Consider the following 16,716-nt stretch of genomic DNA (forward strand, 5'->3'; position numbering starts at 1 on the left):
CCTGCCAGCAAGGTGCCTGGGGGTAGAGATGGGCCGAGCAGACCGCTCAGGTTGGACCCTACAGGTCAGCACAGCAGAGGAGGGCAGGGCCCTTCCTGCTGTTGGGGTCCTGCTGGGGTACCCCTTCCCGGGAGCAGGAATGGGGGTTCCCATTCCCTGTACCCAGTAGCACTGCAGGATGGGGATGGTTCTCCTGGCACTGCCCATGGCTTTGCTCTCTGTCCCCAGCTCCAGCTGGGGGATGACACCCCGGTCCCTGTCCCCCCAGTAAACAGATAGGATCACAGAAACACAGAATGGTTTGGGTTGGAAGGGACCTCAAAGACCATCCAGTTCCAACCCCCTGCCATGGGCAGGGACACCTTCCACTACACCAGGTTGCCCAAAGCCCCATCCAACCTGGCCTGGAACACTGCCAGGGATGGGGCAGCCACAGCTTCCCTGGGCAACCTGTGTCAGAGCCTCACCACCCTCAGAGGGAAGAATTTCTTCCTCAGATCTAATCTAAATCTCCCCTCTTCCAGTTTAAAGCCATCGCCCCGTGTCCTATCACTACATGTCCTTGTCCAAAGCCCCTCTCCAGCTTTCCTGTAGCCCCTTTAGGCACTGGAAGGTGCTGGAAGGTCTCCCCGGAGCCTTCTCTTCTCCAGGCTGAACAGCCCCAACTCTCCCAGCCTGTCTCCAGAGCAGAGGTGCTCCAGCCCTCGCATCATCTTCGTGGCCTCCTCTGGCCCCGCTCCAGCAGCTCCATGTCCTTCTTGTGCTGGGGACCCCAGAGCTGAAGGCAGCGCTGCAGGGGGGTCTCAGGAGAGCAGAGCAGAGGGGCAGAATCCCCTCCCTCGCCCTGCTGGTCATAGGATCCCACGGGATGTCCTCTCCACTCGCTGCTTTGATGAGCAGCACCCCGCTGCAGGAGCTGACAACTCCCCGGACGATGCCCGGTGCTGCGTGGCGCAGGTCCTGGCGGGGCCGATAAGGCGATGCAGGAGGGTTGGCACGGGCGGCATTTTCCCTTCGTGTGTTCACTCCCTGGCACGTGCACCCGGGCAGAGCTCGACCTGATTTATCATCCTGCTCCAGGGCAGCAGCCCGGGTGCACTGAATTTTCTTGGGGAAAGGCAGATGTAGGCAACTCTAACAAACATTATTCATCCCTACTCCATTGAAAAAAAGGTCTACAACTAAAGGGGGGAAAAATATATCATCAGGCTGAAAATCTCCCTCAGTATTTTCTTTCTTTTAACTCGTTTTCCTCCCATTCCGGTATTATCAGTAAAAAGCCAAGAGGACACTTAGCAGGAGGTGGTCCATGGAGGAGACCTGATGTCTGGAGAGGAGTTTGGTCGGCTCTTCAGCTCTGCTGCAGCCTGGTTGTGCGAACACCCCACCTCTGAGCCGGTCACCAGTCGGGCAACACCCCGCGCCTCTCGCTTAGCCCAATCCAAACCCTACGGAAAACAACAGGAAGACAGTGGATTGCCCCGGGAGCCTTGGGATGGGGATCAGAGCCCCTGCGCTTTCAGCAAGGACAGTGTTTCTTGGGGTTTCATGCAGGAGATATAACAGGAGAGCCCCCTCGTGCAGGGGCATTGCTCCTGGGGGGGATGCGTCACCCTCGGTGTGCTCGGGGGGGGTCCCCAGGGAGCTGTGCACGTGGAGCCCAAACATCTCCTCCTGCCAAAGGGGGCTGGGCACAGCCTGGCTGGGCACAGGGGGAAATGTGAAATAGGGCAGTCCTGTGCGGGCAGTGCCGAAGGGAAAGGCCGTGGGCTCCCCCCGGGCTGGACATCCCTCAGCTGAGCTTTTTAGGTGCTTTTTCACCCCACGGCAGATCCTGCAGTGGCAAACCTTGTGTTCAAATCCCATCTCACCTGCCCTTGATGGATGCGGATGAAAGCAGAAATGGGATGAAAAGGCTGATCTTGTTTGATAATTGCTCCCTGTCGGGCAGCACTGCATCTGGCTGCTCCTTCTGCATCGAGGGGAGAACATCCGGGTGAGTTTGTTCCTGCTCCAAAAGGATAAAGTAAAACAAGAAGGTCAAGTGCCATTACAGGAGGAGGACAACGGGGTTAATGCACATTTCAGCTGCAAAGCCTGAGCATCTTCCCAGCAACTCAGGGGGGCTACAGGAAAGCTGGAGAGCGACTTTTGACAAGGACATGTAGTGATAGGACAAGGGGGGATGACTTTAAACTGAAAGAGGGGAGACTTAGATTAGATCTAAGGAAGGAATTTTTTACATTGAGGGTGGTGAGGCTCTGGCACAGGTTGCCCAGAGAAGCTGTGGCTGCCCCATCCCTGGCAGTGTTCAAGGCCAGGTTGGATGGGGCTTTGGGCAACCTGGTGTAGTGGAAGGTGTCCCTGCCCCTGGCAGGGGAGGTGGAACTGGATGGTCTTTGAGGTCCCTTCCAACCCAAACCATTCTGTGTTTCTATAACTCCAGCATTGCCCAGAGCTTCTGGTGGTGCAAGGAGACCAGAGTTCTCCTGCAGCACAGGTACCTGCATAGTTTGTTGGTGGCAAACCCTTCTAGGTTGCTCTGCCCCTGGCTGCGTTTTGGCAGGAGTATTGATCGTTTTGCTGATAGAGGCCAAGGCGAGGCAGAGCCCAGCACTGCAGAGAGCCGAGGCACAAGCTCCCACCCCGCCGGGTCCCACGGACATGTGTTAAATCGTGATTGACTATTGCACAGCGGCTTGGGCAGCCCTTTCTCTGCAAAGGGGCCCACATCTGGTCGGTGAAGTGGAGAACTGCCTGCATGGAGGAGAAGGGATAAAGCTCTTGAGCTCGGGATAACCAGAGGCCCCTTCTCGGAGTGCCACACCCTGGCCATCTCCTTCGATCCCCTGCCAGTGTGGACCCCCACCCCGGCCCCAGCCAATGACCCCACAGCCCAGGATGGGGAGGAGCTGCCGGCAGTGGATAAAAGCCTCCGTGGGGTCTCCAGCTCAGCTACGGGATCTGTGTCCTCCTACAGCTCCGAGCAAAGCCGCCTGCCACCATGGTGCACTGGACAGCCGAAGAGAAGCAGCTCATCACCAGCGTCTGGAGCAAGGTCAACGTGGAGGAATGCGGTGCTGAGGCCCTGGCCAGGTAGGTCCAGCTCCCAGTTACACCCTGGACAGAAAAGCCACTGCAATCATGGGAGCATTAACGTGTCTGTGTGCCTGCTTGTGTCCCTCTGTCTCTCCCCAGGCTGCTGATCGTCTACCCCTGGACCCAGAGGTTCTTCGCTAACTTCGGGAACCTCTCCAGCCCCACCGCCATCATCGGCAACCCCAAGGTCCGTGCCCACGGCAGGAAAGTGCTCACCTCCTTCGGGGAAGCCGTCAAGAACCTGGACAACATTAAGACAACCTACTCCAAGCTGTCCGAGCTGCACTGCGAGAAGCTGCACGTGGATCCCGAGAACTTCAGGGTGAGCCACGTTTGAGTCCCAGCCCCTTCCCTATGTCGTGCAGGGAAAGCCACGCTTTGCTTTGGCACGGGGATGTCGCCTCCAACAACACCGTCTCGGTGTCTTTCTTTGGCTGGTGGAGGTGGAGTCCCTGCGTAGTGCCCAAGTGAGACCATCGCTTGTGCAGGGCTCTTGGCAAGGGCCTGGGTGGCTTTCACGTTCAAAAATCCCCTTTGCAGGGCAGCAATGGGGAGGAGAAGGGGTTGGAACTTGGTTACTTGAAGGAGCTGCTGGGGATGGGGACAGAAGAAAGAAGCCCAGGAGGAGGTGCAGCATGGGCTGGGGGAGTCCGAGGCAGAGGGAAGCCCAGCAGAGCACTGAAGGAAATCGTGGGTCCTACAGCGAGATCAGCAGCTAACGTGCTTGAAAACAGCAGAGCAGGGTTCTGTCTTATCCAGCATGGGCTGCCTGTCCGGGTGGGACAATTTCCTCCTCCTCCAACACTTTTAAATAGAAATGGATCATTTTCTTCATTTACACCTAAAGAGGAAGTGGAAAAAAAAAAAAGACCCAGGATTTCGCAGGGTGGATCTCAGGCCAAATTGCTTTAGCATCCCAAAAATGGGGGGAAATAGTTTCAAGGTTCGTTCTTTCATATTTTTTTTTTTTTCCCAAAGAATGGAGCAAATATTGTTTTCCCAAAATCCAGAGCTTTCTATGGAAAGGCTGAGGATTTTGTTGTAGCAGCCTCAAGGAACAGGGAGTGCGTCAGCCCCCGTAACCAGCAGCCTGATGGCCTCTCGGATGAGGCAGAGGGGCTGAGGAGGAAGAGGAGGAGTGTGCAGCATGTGGGAGTCCTTTCAGGAGGGGAATTCGGCCTCAGGGAGAAGTCAGGAGACAGGAGACGAAGCCTGTGGGTTGCAGGGTGGTGTCTGGGGGGTCCAGAGGGAAGTCTGCAGCAGGAAAACCAGGGAGACAGAGAGGCTGCACAAAGGAAGAGGCTGTTCAGAGCTAAAGACATGGCAGGACAGGGTGGGACTGGTGGAGTCGTACGCAGCAAGAGCGTAGAGGCTTCTTCGAGAGGTTGTGGGTCCAACAGCTCGGCCCCAGCTCGGGGATGCCCGGTCCCTGTTCCGTGCTCTGCTGCGGCACAACGGGTCGAGCGGCACTAACTCTGCCTGTTTTCCTCTTTCTCCTCCAGCTCCTTGGAGACATCCTAATCATCGTCCTGGCGTCCCACTTCGCCAGGGATTTCACTCCCGCTTGCCAGTTTGCCTGGCAGAAGCTGGTCGGTGTCGTGGCTCATGCTCTGGCCCGCAAGTACCACTGAGCATCCCGGGACCGGCCATGCGAGGAAGAGTTCCTGCTCCGCCACGGGCACCTCTGAGCACAAGGAGATGCCCTTTGGGTGGTGACAGGCTGTAACCACCAAATAAATGCCTCCCTGCACCACGTCTGCAGAGTCTCCGTGTCTCTGTGCTGGGGAAGGGCGGGGGGGCAGGGGAGCTCGTGCTGTCGAACGCAATGCCATCCGCCTGTGCCTGTTATTTTTTGTTCCCAAAGGCTGTTGCAGGCAGAGTTTTCTTAACTCTGCAGTGCTCTCTCATGTGCACTCCCTGCCAGTGCATGCACGGGGTCTGTGAAGGGAAAAGGACACGGGGCGATGGATTTAAATTGAAAGAGGGGAGATTTCCATGGGATCTAAGGAAGAAATTCTTCCCTCTGAGGGTGCTGAGGCACTGGCACAGGTTGCCCAGAGAAGCTGTGGCTGCCCCATCCCTGGAAGTGTTCAAGGCCAGGTTGGATGAGGCTTTGGGCAACCTGGTGTAGCGGAGGGTGTCCCTGCCCATGGCAGGGGGGTTGGAACTGGATGATCTTTGAGGTCCCTTCCCACCCAAACCATTCCATGATTCTATGATTCTATGATTTATCATGCTGATGCACACAGCAGAACCTCATCCCCAGGCACCCACAGTCCCAAAGACCCCTCTCTCCAGACTGAGGGCATTCGGTTCCCAATGTCACCCTGCAGACAAAACCCACCACACTGATGGGTATCTGGGCTTTGCCATGCCTGGCCCTCCTCCTCCCATCTGAGGGTCCTTCGCGGTGCACGGAGCGAAGCTGTGGGTCAGGCCTGGTTATTTGTTCACTGGGACAAGGGTGACAAGTTCAATTTTTGTTAGCTATTTTATTATACAAAACAGGAAAAAAGCATAAAAATGGTCAGGACTGTGTTTATCTTACTCTTAAATCTTGTCTTAAACCAAGACTGGAAATTCCTTGCCCAAGGGGACTCGCAACCACTGCTGTTTACAGCACCTGGCGTGGCAGAGTCCTGGCTGTGATAGAAGTTTCAGGAGTTACCAGGGAGGACACAGTTGTCCTGGGTTGTAATCTTTCACCTCACCTGGGTCAGGAGGCTTCTCCTCTGTGCCAAATCTGCAGGTTTTCGTACAGAGAATAGTGTAGCTCCTGGAAACGCTGTCGAGCCAGCAGCAGTGCAGCCCATGTGCTGACCCTGCTTCAACAGAGCATCAGACTACAGACCCCCAGAACGCCCTTCCCACCCGAATTATCCCATGGTTCTGCACTCTGAGCTTGCTTTTCTCACCTATGGCTTGTTTTGATCCAGTCCATAAAGAAACAAGTTGAAGGCACCTTTATAAATCTGCTTTGTTTGTGTGCTGTAAAAGGCAGGACTGAAGAGGGGCTGGGAGGAGGATGTAGATGTTGTCCATCACAAAGTGCAAGATGGGGATGCTTCTTTCCCAAATCTGTTTCAGGATGAACTACCCAAGCGCTGGAGTGCTGTGTTCAGCTCTGGGGTCCCCAACACAAGAAGGACATGGAGCTGTTGGAGCTGTTGTCCAGGGCAGGGCCACGGAGATGATGCGAGGGCTGGAGCACCTCTGCTCTGGAGACAGGCTGGGAGAGTTGGGGCTGTTCAGCCTGGAGAAGAGAAGGCTCCGGGGAGACCTTCCAGCACCTTCCAGTGCCTAAAGGGGCTACAGGAAAGCTGGAGAGGGGCTTTGGACAAGGGTGTGCAGTGACAGGACACGGGGCAATGGATTTAAACTGAAAGAGGGGAGATTTCGATGGGATCTAAGGAAGAAATTCTTCCCTCTGAGGGTGATGATGCACTGGACCAGGTTGCCCAGGGCAGCTGTGGCTGCCCCATCCCTGGAAGTGTTCCAGGCCAGGTTGGATGAGGCTTTGGGCAACCTGGTGTAGTGGAGGGTGTCCTGCCCATGGCAGGGGGGGTGGAACTAGATGATCTTTAAGGTCCCTTCCAACTCGAACCATCCCATGATTCTGTGTTTCTATGTAGAAGACTGAGGCCACACAACCTTCAGACCCTCGTCTGTGAAGGCAGTGCTGAGAGGTCTCACGAGGACCACGATGGAGAACAACAAAATGAAGAGGAGATCTGAACCTATGGTGAAGAAAATGAGGTCCGGGACACAGATGCTGTTGAATGCCATTTCTCTGAAGGGCAGCCAGTTCACTGCGGGATGGAGGCAAAGAGGATGGGACGAGGTGCTCCGTGGTCACCAGGCAGCCAGAGGAGATGGAGGACTGGGGTATGATCAGGACTATGCTCCTCTGTGGGTGCATCAGCCCTGTGTTTGGCTACCCTCACGGTTGTTGGCATGGTTGTACATCTCTGTGGAGGGCAGAGAGCCATCAGCCTGTCAAGGCTTGAGGCAAAAAGCACTGCTGACTCCAGGAAGGTGAGGGAGCAGAAAAGGAATAGCTGAGACACGTGGGGGTACAGGCTAATCGCCCTGAGCAAGGACCGCAGCACCCCTGGCATGGTGGAGAGACACAGCCCAAGGTCGGTGAGGGCCAGCACCGAGAGGACATGATGCAGGGCTGGTGGAGGCTTTAGTCTGCTTTTCTGGCATACAGAATAACACAATTTCCAATCCTTGTGGTGACATCACAATAATTCAAGGTGGAAAACTGGAGTAAGATGTCCCTCACAGCTGGGGAATGTGGTTAGCAGAAAGGCTGTGACCATGAGGCTGGTCCAGGCCTAACCCCCATGAGGGGCTCTTGATGTCCCCTCACTTCTTAGGAATTATAGTCTGCACAGCCAGGATTTGGTTCAGGTCTAGTTTAGAAATGACAGAAAACCCCTGAATCCCTATGAATTGCATCATAGGGAATTGATCAATGGCCGTACTCAGAGAGTAGTGGTCAACGGCTCGATGTCCATGTGGAGACCGGTCACGAGTGGCGTCTCTCAGGGGTCCGTGTTGGGCCCGGCCCTCTTCAACATCTTTGTCGGTGACGTGGACAGTGGCATGGAGTGCACCCTCAGCAAGTTCGCCGATGACACCAAGCTGTGTGGTGCCGTCGACACGCTGGAAGGGAGGGATGCCATCCAGAGGGACCTCGACAGGCTGGAGAGGTGGGCCCGTACCAACCTCATGAAGTTTAACCAGGCCAAGTGCAAGGTCCTACATCTGGGTCATGGCAATCCCAGGCACAAATACAGACTGGGCGGAGAATGGATCGTGAGCAGCCCTGAGGAGAAGGACTTGGGAGTACTGGTGGACGAGAAGCTCAATATGAGCCGGCAATGTGCTCTTGCGGCCCAGAAGGCCAACCGCGTCCTGGGCTGCACCAAGAGGAGCGTGGCCAGCAGGTCGAGGGAGGTGATTCTCCCCCTCTACTCTGCCCTCGTGAGACCTCACTTGGAGTATTGTGTCCAGTTCTGGAGTCCCCAACATAAGAAGGACATGGACCAGTTGGAGAGGGTCCAGAGGAGGGCCACGAAGATGATAAGAGGGCTGGAGCACCTTTCCTATGAGGACAGGCTGAAAGAGTTGGGGCTGTTCAGCCTGGAGAAGAGGAGGCTCCGGGGTGACCTTATAGCGGTCTTCCAGTACCTCAAGGGGGCCTACAGGAAAGATGGGGAGAGGCTGTTCAGGAGGGCCAGTTGTGATAGGACAAGGGGTAATGGTTTTAAAATAGAGGGAGGTAGATTCAGGTTGGATATTAGGAAAAAATTTTTTACCATGAGAGTTGTAGAACACTGGAACAGGTTGCCCAGAGAGGTGGTGGATGCTCCATCCCTGGAGACGTTCAAGGCCCGGTTGGATGAGGCCCTGAGCAACCTGATCTAGTTGGAGATATCCCTGTTCCTTGCAGGGGGGTTGGACTAGATGACCTTTGAAGGTCCCTTCCAACCCTAACGATTCTATGATTCTATGATTCTATAGAATCATAGAATGGTTTGGGTTGGAAGGGAACGCGCAGATCGTGCAGCCCTGAAGGGATGGGAAGCTCACGCTAACAGGCTGCTGATGGATTGTTCTCCTCTTTCATGGCAGCTTCTCTCAAAGCTGAGACAGCAGAGCAAACCTTTGATGGATGAGCACAGCGTGTTGCTTTGGAAAGGAAGGACGGGAATTTCCACAACAGCACAAACTGATCACGGAATAGGTTGCGTGAGAGGAGGATCACTTCTTGTTAAAGTGGGTAGGAAAAGAATCAGGAAATAGTGTGAAATTACACAAATTAGAAAAGACTTGTGCCCTGTGGTTGCGTCGCCCGCTCTTGCCCAGCCACTGGGAGACGTCACCCCTCCTCCAGCAGCCTGCCCTCCCGCGGCCCCGCCAAGCGCAGCCCCCAGCTCTGCGAACGGTGGGACGGGACATGAAATCTATTTATCTCCTAACAGGTGTTGCGTGCAGTTCTTACACGTATTAAGAAAAATAATTAGTCTAATATCTGCGCCGGGATGATTAATGGCGTCAGTGCAACGGAAGATGCGGTGGGGTGTGTTGTGCGTATGAGAGAAGCTTTTGGGTTTTCTCCAGGGTGAAACCCTCTCACTAACTGCCGTGGCATATTGCCTGGAAATGAAACCTTAAAAGCTCCTGCTTAAAAATATAATGAATGGATGAAATCCCAGCGCCTTTGAAGGAATTCTTATTCAAAGTTTGATGTCAGCCTACGGAGCAGGCTAACTGGAGGGCTGTTAGGCAATAATTATTTTTGTCCCTCCCGATCCCCCACACGCACGACAGTAACAGGAACAGGAAAAAACCTCAGTTCACTTTTTAGCATGAGCCGAAATTGCTCTTAAACTGACCCTGTGGTGCCCCCGGTGGGGCTGTGCTCAGCGTGAGGCACGACTTTGTGCCTCTGGAGCATCTCAGCAGACAGGTCTTGCAGCTGGTGGGGTCGGGGCACAAACATGGCAAAATCCAGCCATCCGTGCGATGTGTTGGGTGTCTTTCCCCGCACTACTTGGAATGGAGACGGATGGTAATGTGCTTGTTCTGATTTTGTAAAAGATTCATAGATTTCATAGATTTCTAGGTTGGAAAAGACCTTAGAGATCATCGAGTCCAACCGTCCCTAATCCCCATTAAACCATATCCTCAAGTAGCTCATCCACCCTATTCTTAAACACATCCAGGGATGGGGACTCAGCCACCTCCCTGGGCAGCCTATTCCAGTGGCTGACAACCCTTTCAGAGAAGAAATACTTCCTAACATCCAACCTGAATCTCCCCTGACTAAGCTTATGCCCATTTCCTCTTGTTCTATCACCCAACACTAATGTAAAGAGCCCTTCCCCCACCTCCCCACCATCCCTTCTCAAGTATTTGTAGGCTGTAATCAGGTCTCCCCTCAGCCTCCTCTTCTCCAGGCTAAACAGCCCCAACTCCCTCAGCCGCTCCCCATAAGTTTTATTTTCCAGCCCCTTGACCAGTTTAGTCGCCCTTCTCTGGACCCGCTCCAGGAGCTCAATATCTCTCTTAAAGCGAGGGGCCCAAAACTGGGCACAATATTCCAGGTGCGGCCTCACCAGTGCCGAGTACAGGGGCAGGATCACTTCCCTGCTCCTGCTGGTCACACTATTCTTGATGCATGCCAGTATCCCATTGGCCTTTTTGGCCACCTGGGCACACTGCTGGCTCATATCAAGCCGGTAGTCAACCAACACCCCCAGGTCCTTCTCCGCCAGGCAGCTCTCCAGCCACTCCTCCCCGAGCCTATAGCGATGCTTGGGGTTTTTATACCCCAAGTGAAGGACTCTGCACTTGGCCTTATTAAAGCTCATGCCATTGGCCTCAGCCCAACGATCCAGTCTGTTCAAATCCCTCTGAAGGGCCTCCCTACCCTCGAGCAGATCGACACAGCCTCCCAGCTTGGTGTCGTCCGCAAACTTACTGAGGGTACATTCAATCCCCTCATCCAGGTCATTGATAAAGATGTTAAACAGAACTGGACCCAGCACTGAGCCCTGGGGAACCCCACTGGTGACCGGAATGCTTGGTTGCATTTAGAATCATAGTATCACAGAATCGTTAGGGTTGGAAGGGACCCTAAAGATCACCCAGTTCCAACCCCCCTGCCACGGGCAGGGACACCTTCCACTACACCAGGTTGCCCAAAGCCCCATCCAACCTGGCCTTGAACACTGCCAGGGATGGAGCAGCCACAGCTTCTCTGGGCAACCTGTGCCAGTGCCTCAGCACCCTCAGAGTGAAAAAGGAGGATAAGTAAATACGGACGTCGTTTTCTCCAAGAAACGACATGGAGATACCCAAGCTGCCTAATGGCTCCTGCTCCTGCAGCAACCATTTCTGGCGGCTTTTTACACCGCCCGTGATGTTATGGAGATCTTTGGACAGAAAATCTCTCTGCCTGTGAAACAAGGGGGATCGTTTTCAGAGTGCCAATAGGAGAGGGCTGTGATCTGTGGAGCCAGAAGCAATCCCATGGGTGAGACCCGAGGGATGGGGCCAGCTCTGCTGGCTGTTCTCCATGAGCCGTGTTGTGCGAGGGCTGCCTGGGAACAGGACCACAACTTTTTTCCTGTGTCACTGGCAAAATTGGATGTCATGGCAACTGCTTCAAAAACCTTGAGAAAAATCACTTGGAGATTAAGAGATTTGTGATCCACCCCGCTTGGTAACTTTGGAGAAATGAAGGTTTGGAACTCTGGAGTGACTTATCATAGCTGAGCTGACTCATCTTTCCTTCTTTCCGCCCCCTCTCCTCCTCCCACCTCTGTTTAGTGCCCTTCCAGCCCAAATTGCCTTCAGTAAGAAAACCAGACGTGCTCATTTTCCATCCCAAACCAGAAGGGGCAGGGATAATGTTTCAGAGTTTCTCTTTCATATTTCAAAGACTCACCCGGCCAGAAGTGCGGGAGTTCTTACTGTCTGGTACAAAGTGAACTCAGAAACCAAATTATCCCCTTTTTTTATTTTTTTTGGTTTTGTTGACAGCCTTTTATCATGTCTCCCTCAATCTTTCTTTGTCCAGGCCGAATGGCCACTGCTGTGCAGACAGGCCCCTATGCCCCATCCCACAGAAATCCAGAATTCCTGCACTACAGACCCACGTACCCGCTGTGCAGGAACAAACATCATGGCCCTCAGTGTGCTTTTGACAAATCCGTGCTCAAACCGCGGTGACTGACCGGGACTGGAGAAGCATCACCTGTGTGCTTACAGGGGCGTGCAGTGATAGGAGAAGGAGTGATGGACTTAAACTGGAAGAGGGGAGGTTTTGATGAGATCCAAGGAAGAAATTCTTCCCTCTGAGGGTGGTGAGGCACTGGCACAGGTTGCCCAGAGAAGCTGTGGATGCTCCATCCCTGGCAGTGTTCCAGGCCAGGTTGGATGGGGCTTTGGGCAACCTGGTGTAGTGGAGGGTGTCCCTGCCCATGGCAGGGGGGTTGGAACTGGATGATCTTTAAGGTCCCTTCCAACCCAATCCATGCTGTGATTCTATGGTTTGTCCATACATCAGAGATGTGCGAATGACCGGGAGGACACGCTGGTCCCCAGAAAGCAGAGCACCATCTCTCCACAGGGCATAGTCCCTCCTGTTATGTGAGAGACCACAAATGGGAGAGTCACCTCCTAGAGACCACCCAGCTTCTGCAGGGTTGCCGAGTGACGATTAAGCTTACCCAAATCCTGCCATGGTTTGGGGCTCAGCCACGCACCCCGTGGCCATGGCAGCCTTTCTGCAGCGGGTGGCTGTGGTGGTCCTCCAGGTTGCATCTGCAGGGACAGACATGGAGCAAGTCACCGAGATGCACTCCAAAGCTTTCCCGTTACTTCTGCAGCAGTGCTCAGAGCTGCACAGACCACCGCAGCCGCGAGCACTGCAAACACCTGCTCGGATGGAGACCTTTTTGCAGATAAGCTCACCCCGTCCTACTCGGCACCCCTACCACTTTCCCCACGTACTGGCCATGTGCTGCCTGGTCGTGTCTCAAACAATCAACCAGCTTTGTTCTCCCTCTGTCCCACGTCTTCCAGGGAGGAACCTCTTTCCATGGAGTGGAGTGCTTTGCTTTGGGACAGTTTTGTTTGGGAAGTTTCTATTGGCTTTATTAATAATTTTTGGCTTACATATATGAAATTCTCAGTGCTGGACAACACCAGAGAGAAGGATCTCCTTGCAGTGGGGAAGAAAGGCGAGACTGTGTGTCTTGGCCCTTTCTGCATGTCTGAGTCTGCCCCAGGCAGTGAGCTCAGGTACATGGCTGCAATGAATGCAGCTGAGAGGCGGGCACTGTCGGGCATGACCCGTGCTTGAATCATTGCTGAACCATTTTCCGTTGGCACCTTGGGACAACATTCCGGCAAAGCACTCCACAAACACTAGCCCTGGCCTTAGATTTTTCTGTTTTGCCTCTTTGTTTTAGTTGTCCTATCCATAACGTGGGGAAAACAAAATGTATGTATCTTTAAAAGGGTTTATTTGGATTTCACGGCTGATGTTTGAAAAATTACGTGTTTGTCACTGTGTAAAAGTGCTTTTGCGTGGCCAAAAAGCAGGAGCTCAACCTCCACCCATGCAGATATGTGCTGAGCCCGTAGGCCCTGCACCATCCTCTCTCCATCCCTTTCCCAACACTCTCTCCCAAAAATTTTGCAATGGAAGAACTTACATCTTCTCAATCACACAGAGACAGAAGAGTGAGACACCACTTTTGCACTCAAGGCTTGGCAGGGATGTGTGTATTTTTCTAGGGGTGCAAAGATCTAAAGATGCACTCTATTTTGCCCCAAATCCAGTGATGAAATCTAAGCAGATGCTTCCAGCATCTCTTTCTTACCTTCAGATCTAGCTGGCAGGTGCAGAGCAGCAGTTTTACCCGGAGCCAAAACCTACACTTGGGGCAAATAATTGACTTTATTCAATGTTTAACATTTTAAAACTTCACAGTTCTATTTTAAAAGGGAAGAAAAGCCTAGTGAAAATTAATTTTTTTTTTTCCATTGGAACTCTGAGCAGCATTTCCCAAACGTTTATGACCCTCATGTTCCCTCTCGCAGCATTTACCCTTTCGCTGCTGCCCAGTGGTGGCAGCTCGAGGTACGAAAGGGATCACCATCACCTTCCTGCACTGTGCAGCTGGTTTGCATTTCATGTCCTCAGCCCCTGCAGCAGCTCCCAGGTGACTGTCATTGCTGCTGAGAGTTCACACAGGCGTTATAAAAACAGACAGCTTCCTTGGCATGCGGGGTGCTCAGGCAGGCTTGGGCTCTCTTTTTTTTCCTGCATCTTCTGCCTAAGGACTTCAGCCAAACAGAGGTAAGGGCATCTGAAGGGTCAATGTGCTTCCATGTCAGTCTTGCTTCCTTGTTGATGTTTTAATTTGGGATGGGTCATTTTCTGTTCAGATTTGGTGATAAAGGGTGGCTTTGGTTCACAGCTGGATTGTCTATCTATCACTGTGCATTCCTGCAGCTCTTTTGCACTCTCCATCTGTCTCCCTCTGTTGTGGTTTAACCTCACAGCTGTTCAGTGAATGCCCCCACCTTCCTCCTCCCCGCCTTTTTTATTGCTGAGCATGATGTCATGGTATGGAGTATCCCTTTGGTCAGTGGGGTCCTGGCTGTGTCCCTTCTCAACTCCTTGCGCACCCCCAGCCTACTTGCTGGTGGGGCAGGGTGAGAAACAGAAGAGACCTTGATGTTGTGTAAGTGCTGTTCAGAAATAAACAAAACATTGGTGTTTTCTCAACACTATTTGCTCACAAATCCAAAACATAGCACCTTATGAGCTACTATGAAGAAAGCTAACTCTATCCCAGCCAAAATCAGTACGTGCTCCAAACCTGTCACCCACCACCCAGGCAGTTATTGCCAGCACACTGTTTAGCTGCCTGTTTTTCTATCCACATCTTCATCATCTGTCCTTATTTCTTCCTCACCACATTGTCTCCTCTCAGTGTTTTCCACAGCCTGGGGCACAGGGACACTGGAGGGATGCAGCTGCTGATATTTGGAGCAGGGAGTGGACATTTCTGTAGAGTGTAACACCCAGTGTTATATTTCAGACAGGATTTAAAGCTCTGAAGCCAAGCTTTAAGAACTGTGTTTTTTCATGGGATCTTTCACACAACACAGATTATGCCCCATCTGCTGATGGGATGATGCTTTGCTCCCGTCTCTGAGGTGGCTGGTGCTGAGCACATGTGGAGGTGGCCAACCAGTTCCTCTGGCCCTGAGAGAACTGGATCTTCTGGTCCACTGAGAACCTGACAGATGGTGCTGGGAAGCACGACCGAGAGAGATTATGCTCTGTCTGAGGCTCCGTGTTCACCCCTCTGGGCAGAAGCTGAGCATCCGCCAGAGCCAGAGTGCCCGCTCCTCCCCCATGGCGCAGCACCCAGCCAGGCTGTGGAAGCTCATCCTTTCCCTGTGTGCAGACACATCGCTTACATGTCTCAAGGAGGACAAAAATAAAAGGAGGATGGGAGGAGCAGGTGAGGAACATTCCTTCATCACCCTCACGGTGGAGCAATCAAGGCGACGTGGAGGGGCACTGAGGGGGCAGGATGCCCAGCCTCCGGGGCAGCCCCAGGGATGGAGGATGGGACTCTTCCCAGTTCAAGGAATATTTACCCAGGTCAGATCAGTCCATGATGCACAGAGTGAACAAAGCAATCTTTTTGGTTTTGCAGGATAGCCAAAGCACATTTATAGATTACAAGGAAGAGGTACCCGTTCAAGTCTGTACACCAAGACTCAAATACATTAATCTATATTTTCATGTTGAAGATAATTAGAGCTGGGAAGCTGTCTGCTGATTTAACTTATCAAGCCAATTATTTAGCTGGTGAAGGGAAGAGGGAAGGCACAGATGTCTGGAGCTTTGTCTGAGAAGTAGGGGGATTGGAAATAGACTAATTCCATTTTTCACAGTACACTAACGAGTTTAGCCTCATGCCCACCAACTAAATAAAGCCATGTTCCCTGTTTATGTAGACAGACGGAGCCTGAATTCCTTGAGTGCTGAGGGCTGGAAAAGTTTAACTTCCACATCAGCCACTGCAGTCCCTGCAAAGAGCAGCAGACAAGCCAAGCAAATAATTAGCACAGGTTAGAGGAGCAGTTTATAATTATTTTTTTTTTTAGCTTACAAACTAAAAGGTACAGTCTCTGTACTCAAAGCTTAAGCCCCTTAAGCACAACTTTTCTTTTATGATTTATATTTCCCGTAGCACTGTATTTCCCTGCGGTATCTGTGGGCTGTGGACTGGCAGCCCTTGGCTGGCAGCTCTGTAAAAGAAAGGAGAGCTGGTTCTGTGCACACATTGCCCGATTTTACCCGTAACTGTGAGCTGCAATAGCAACATTGCTGCTGAGTGATGGCTGCTGTGGGTATCACTAACACCCGCTGCCCGGAATGCCTGTCGCTTGGAATAGCTGGATGGGCTATGGGTAAGAGCTGTGGTAATGGCAACAACCATCAGAACAGTAAATAATCTCTGAAGGGAAAAAATAATGCTCTCAGTTTGCCAATGCCTTACCAAATTTACACTTGCAAGGAGTGACGTGTCCCCTCAGGGGTCGGAATGGGTGACGTAAATTCCAGTAATTGCTGCTGTTTCATGGCTCCCGGTGACCCTGGTGAAGGAGCACAGTCCCACGATGCAGGGTGCTGCACGGACACATCCCAGGGAGAAAACTGCAGCCTTTTGCCCTTCCCCTGGAGGGTGGGTTAGGAGATAGCACAGGGTGCAGGTGGAGCACAGGAGGACCAGCAGGACCGTATCTGCCAACAGCCAAGCCACGGTCTGAACTCAGCAGCTGGGCAGGGGATGGTGGTTTGCAGAGCTCCAGAGAGGGCATCCTGCCCAGGGGGAAAGATGAAAATCTGAAATCCAGCAAGCAAGCTGAGGGAGCTGGCTGGGCAGGCTGGTACCTGCAAGCAAGGAGGGACAACAGGCTGGAGGCACAGCCTGGGAGGGGAAATGGGCATCTGCCATCTGCTGCAACAGCCCACGGGCAAGGGGAGGGCAGCCCAAAGGAGCAAGG

The 16,716-nt window shown here is 52.9% G+C and overlaps 1 protein-coding gene across 1 annotated transcript; it reads left to right on the forward strand.

The window, feature by feature from the left end:
• Nucleotides 1–2,959: 2,959 nt before the first annotated feature.
• On the forward strand, nucleotides 2,960–4,854 carry LOC104374223 (hemoglobin subunit epsilon). The gene is made up of 3 exons (XM_086630665.1): nucleotides 2,960–3,096; nucleotides 3,199–3,421; nucleotides 4,602–4,854. Exons 1-3 carry the CDS (start codon nucleotides 3,005–3,007, stop codon nucleotides 4,728–4,730), a joined length of 444 nt encoding a protein of 147 aa, XP_086486791.1. The 5' UTR covers nucleotides 2,960–3,004; the 3' UTR covers nucleotides 4,731–4,854.
• The last annotated feature ends 11,862 nt before the right edge of the window (nucleotides 4,855–16,716 follow it).

The sequence above is a fragment of the Tauraco erythrolophus genome, unplaced genomic scaffold (genome assembly GCF_009769465.1).
Source record: "Tauraco erythrolophus isolate bTauEry1 unplaced genomic scaffold, bTauEry1.pri scaffold_45_arrow_ctg1, whole genome shotgun sequence".
Classification (NCBI taxonomy): Eukaryota; Metazoa; Chordata; class Aves; order Musophagiformes; family Musophagidae; genus Tauraco; species Tauraco erythrolophus.

What these genes read in the sequence shown, in the direction of transcription:
- LOC104374223 (XM_086630665.1), top strand. Translation starts at nt 3,005, where the DNA reads ATGGTGCACTGGACAGCCGAAGAGAAGCAGCTCATCACCAGCGTCTGG. An exon ending in GGTGCTGAGGCCCTGGCCAG is followed by an intron (nt 3,097 to 3,198) that starts GTAGGTCCAGCT and finishes GTCTCTCCCCAG; the next exon opens with GCTGCTGATCGTCTACCCCT. An exon ending in TGGATCCCGAGAACTTCAGG is followed by an intron (nt 3,422 to 4,601) that starts GTGAGCCACGTT and finishes TTTCTCCTCCAG; the next exon opens with CTCCTTGGAGACATCCTAAT.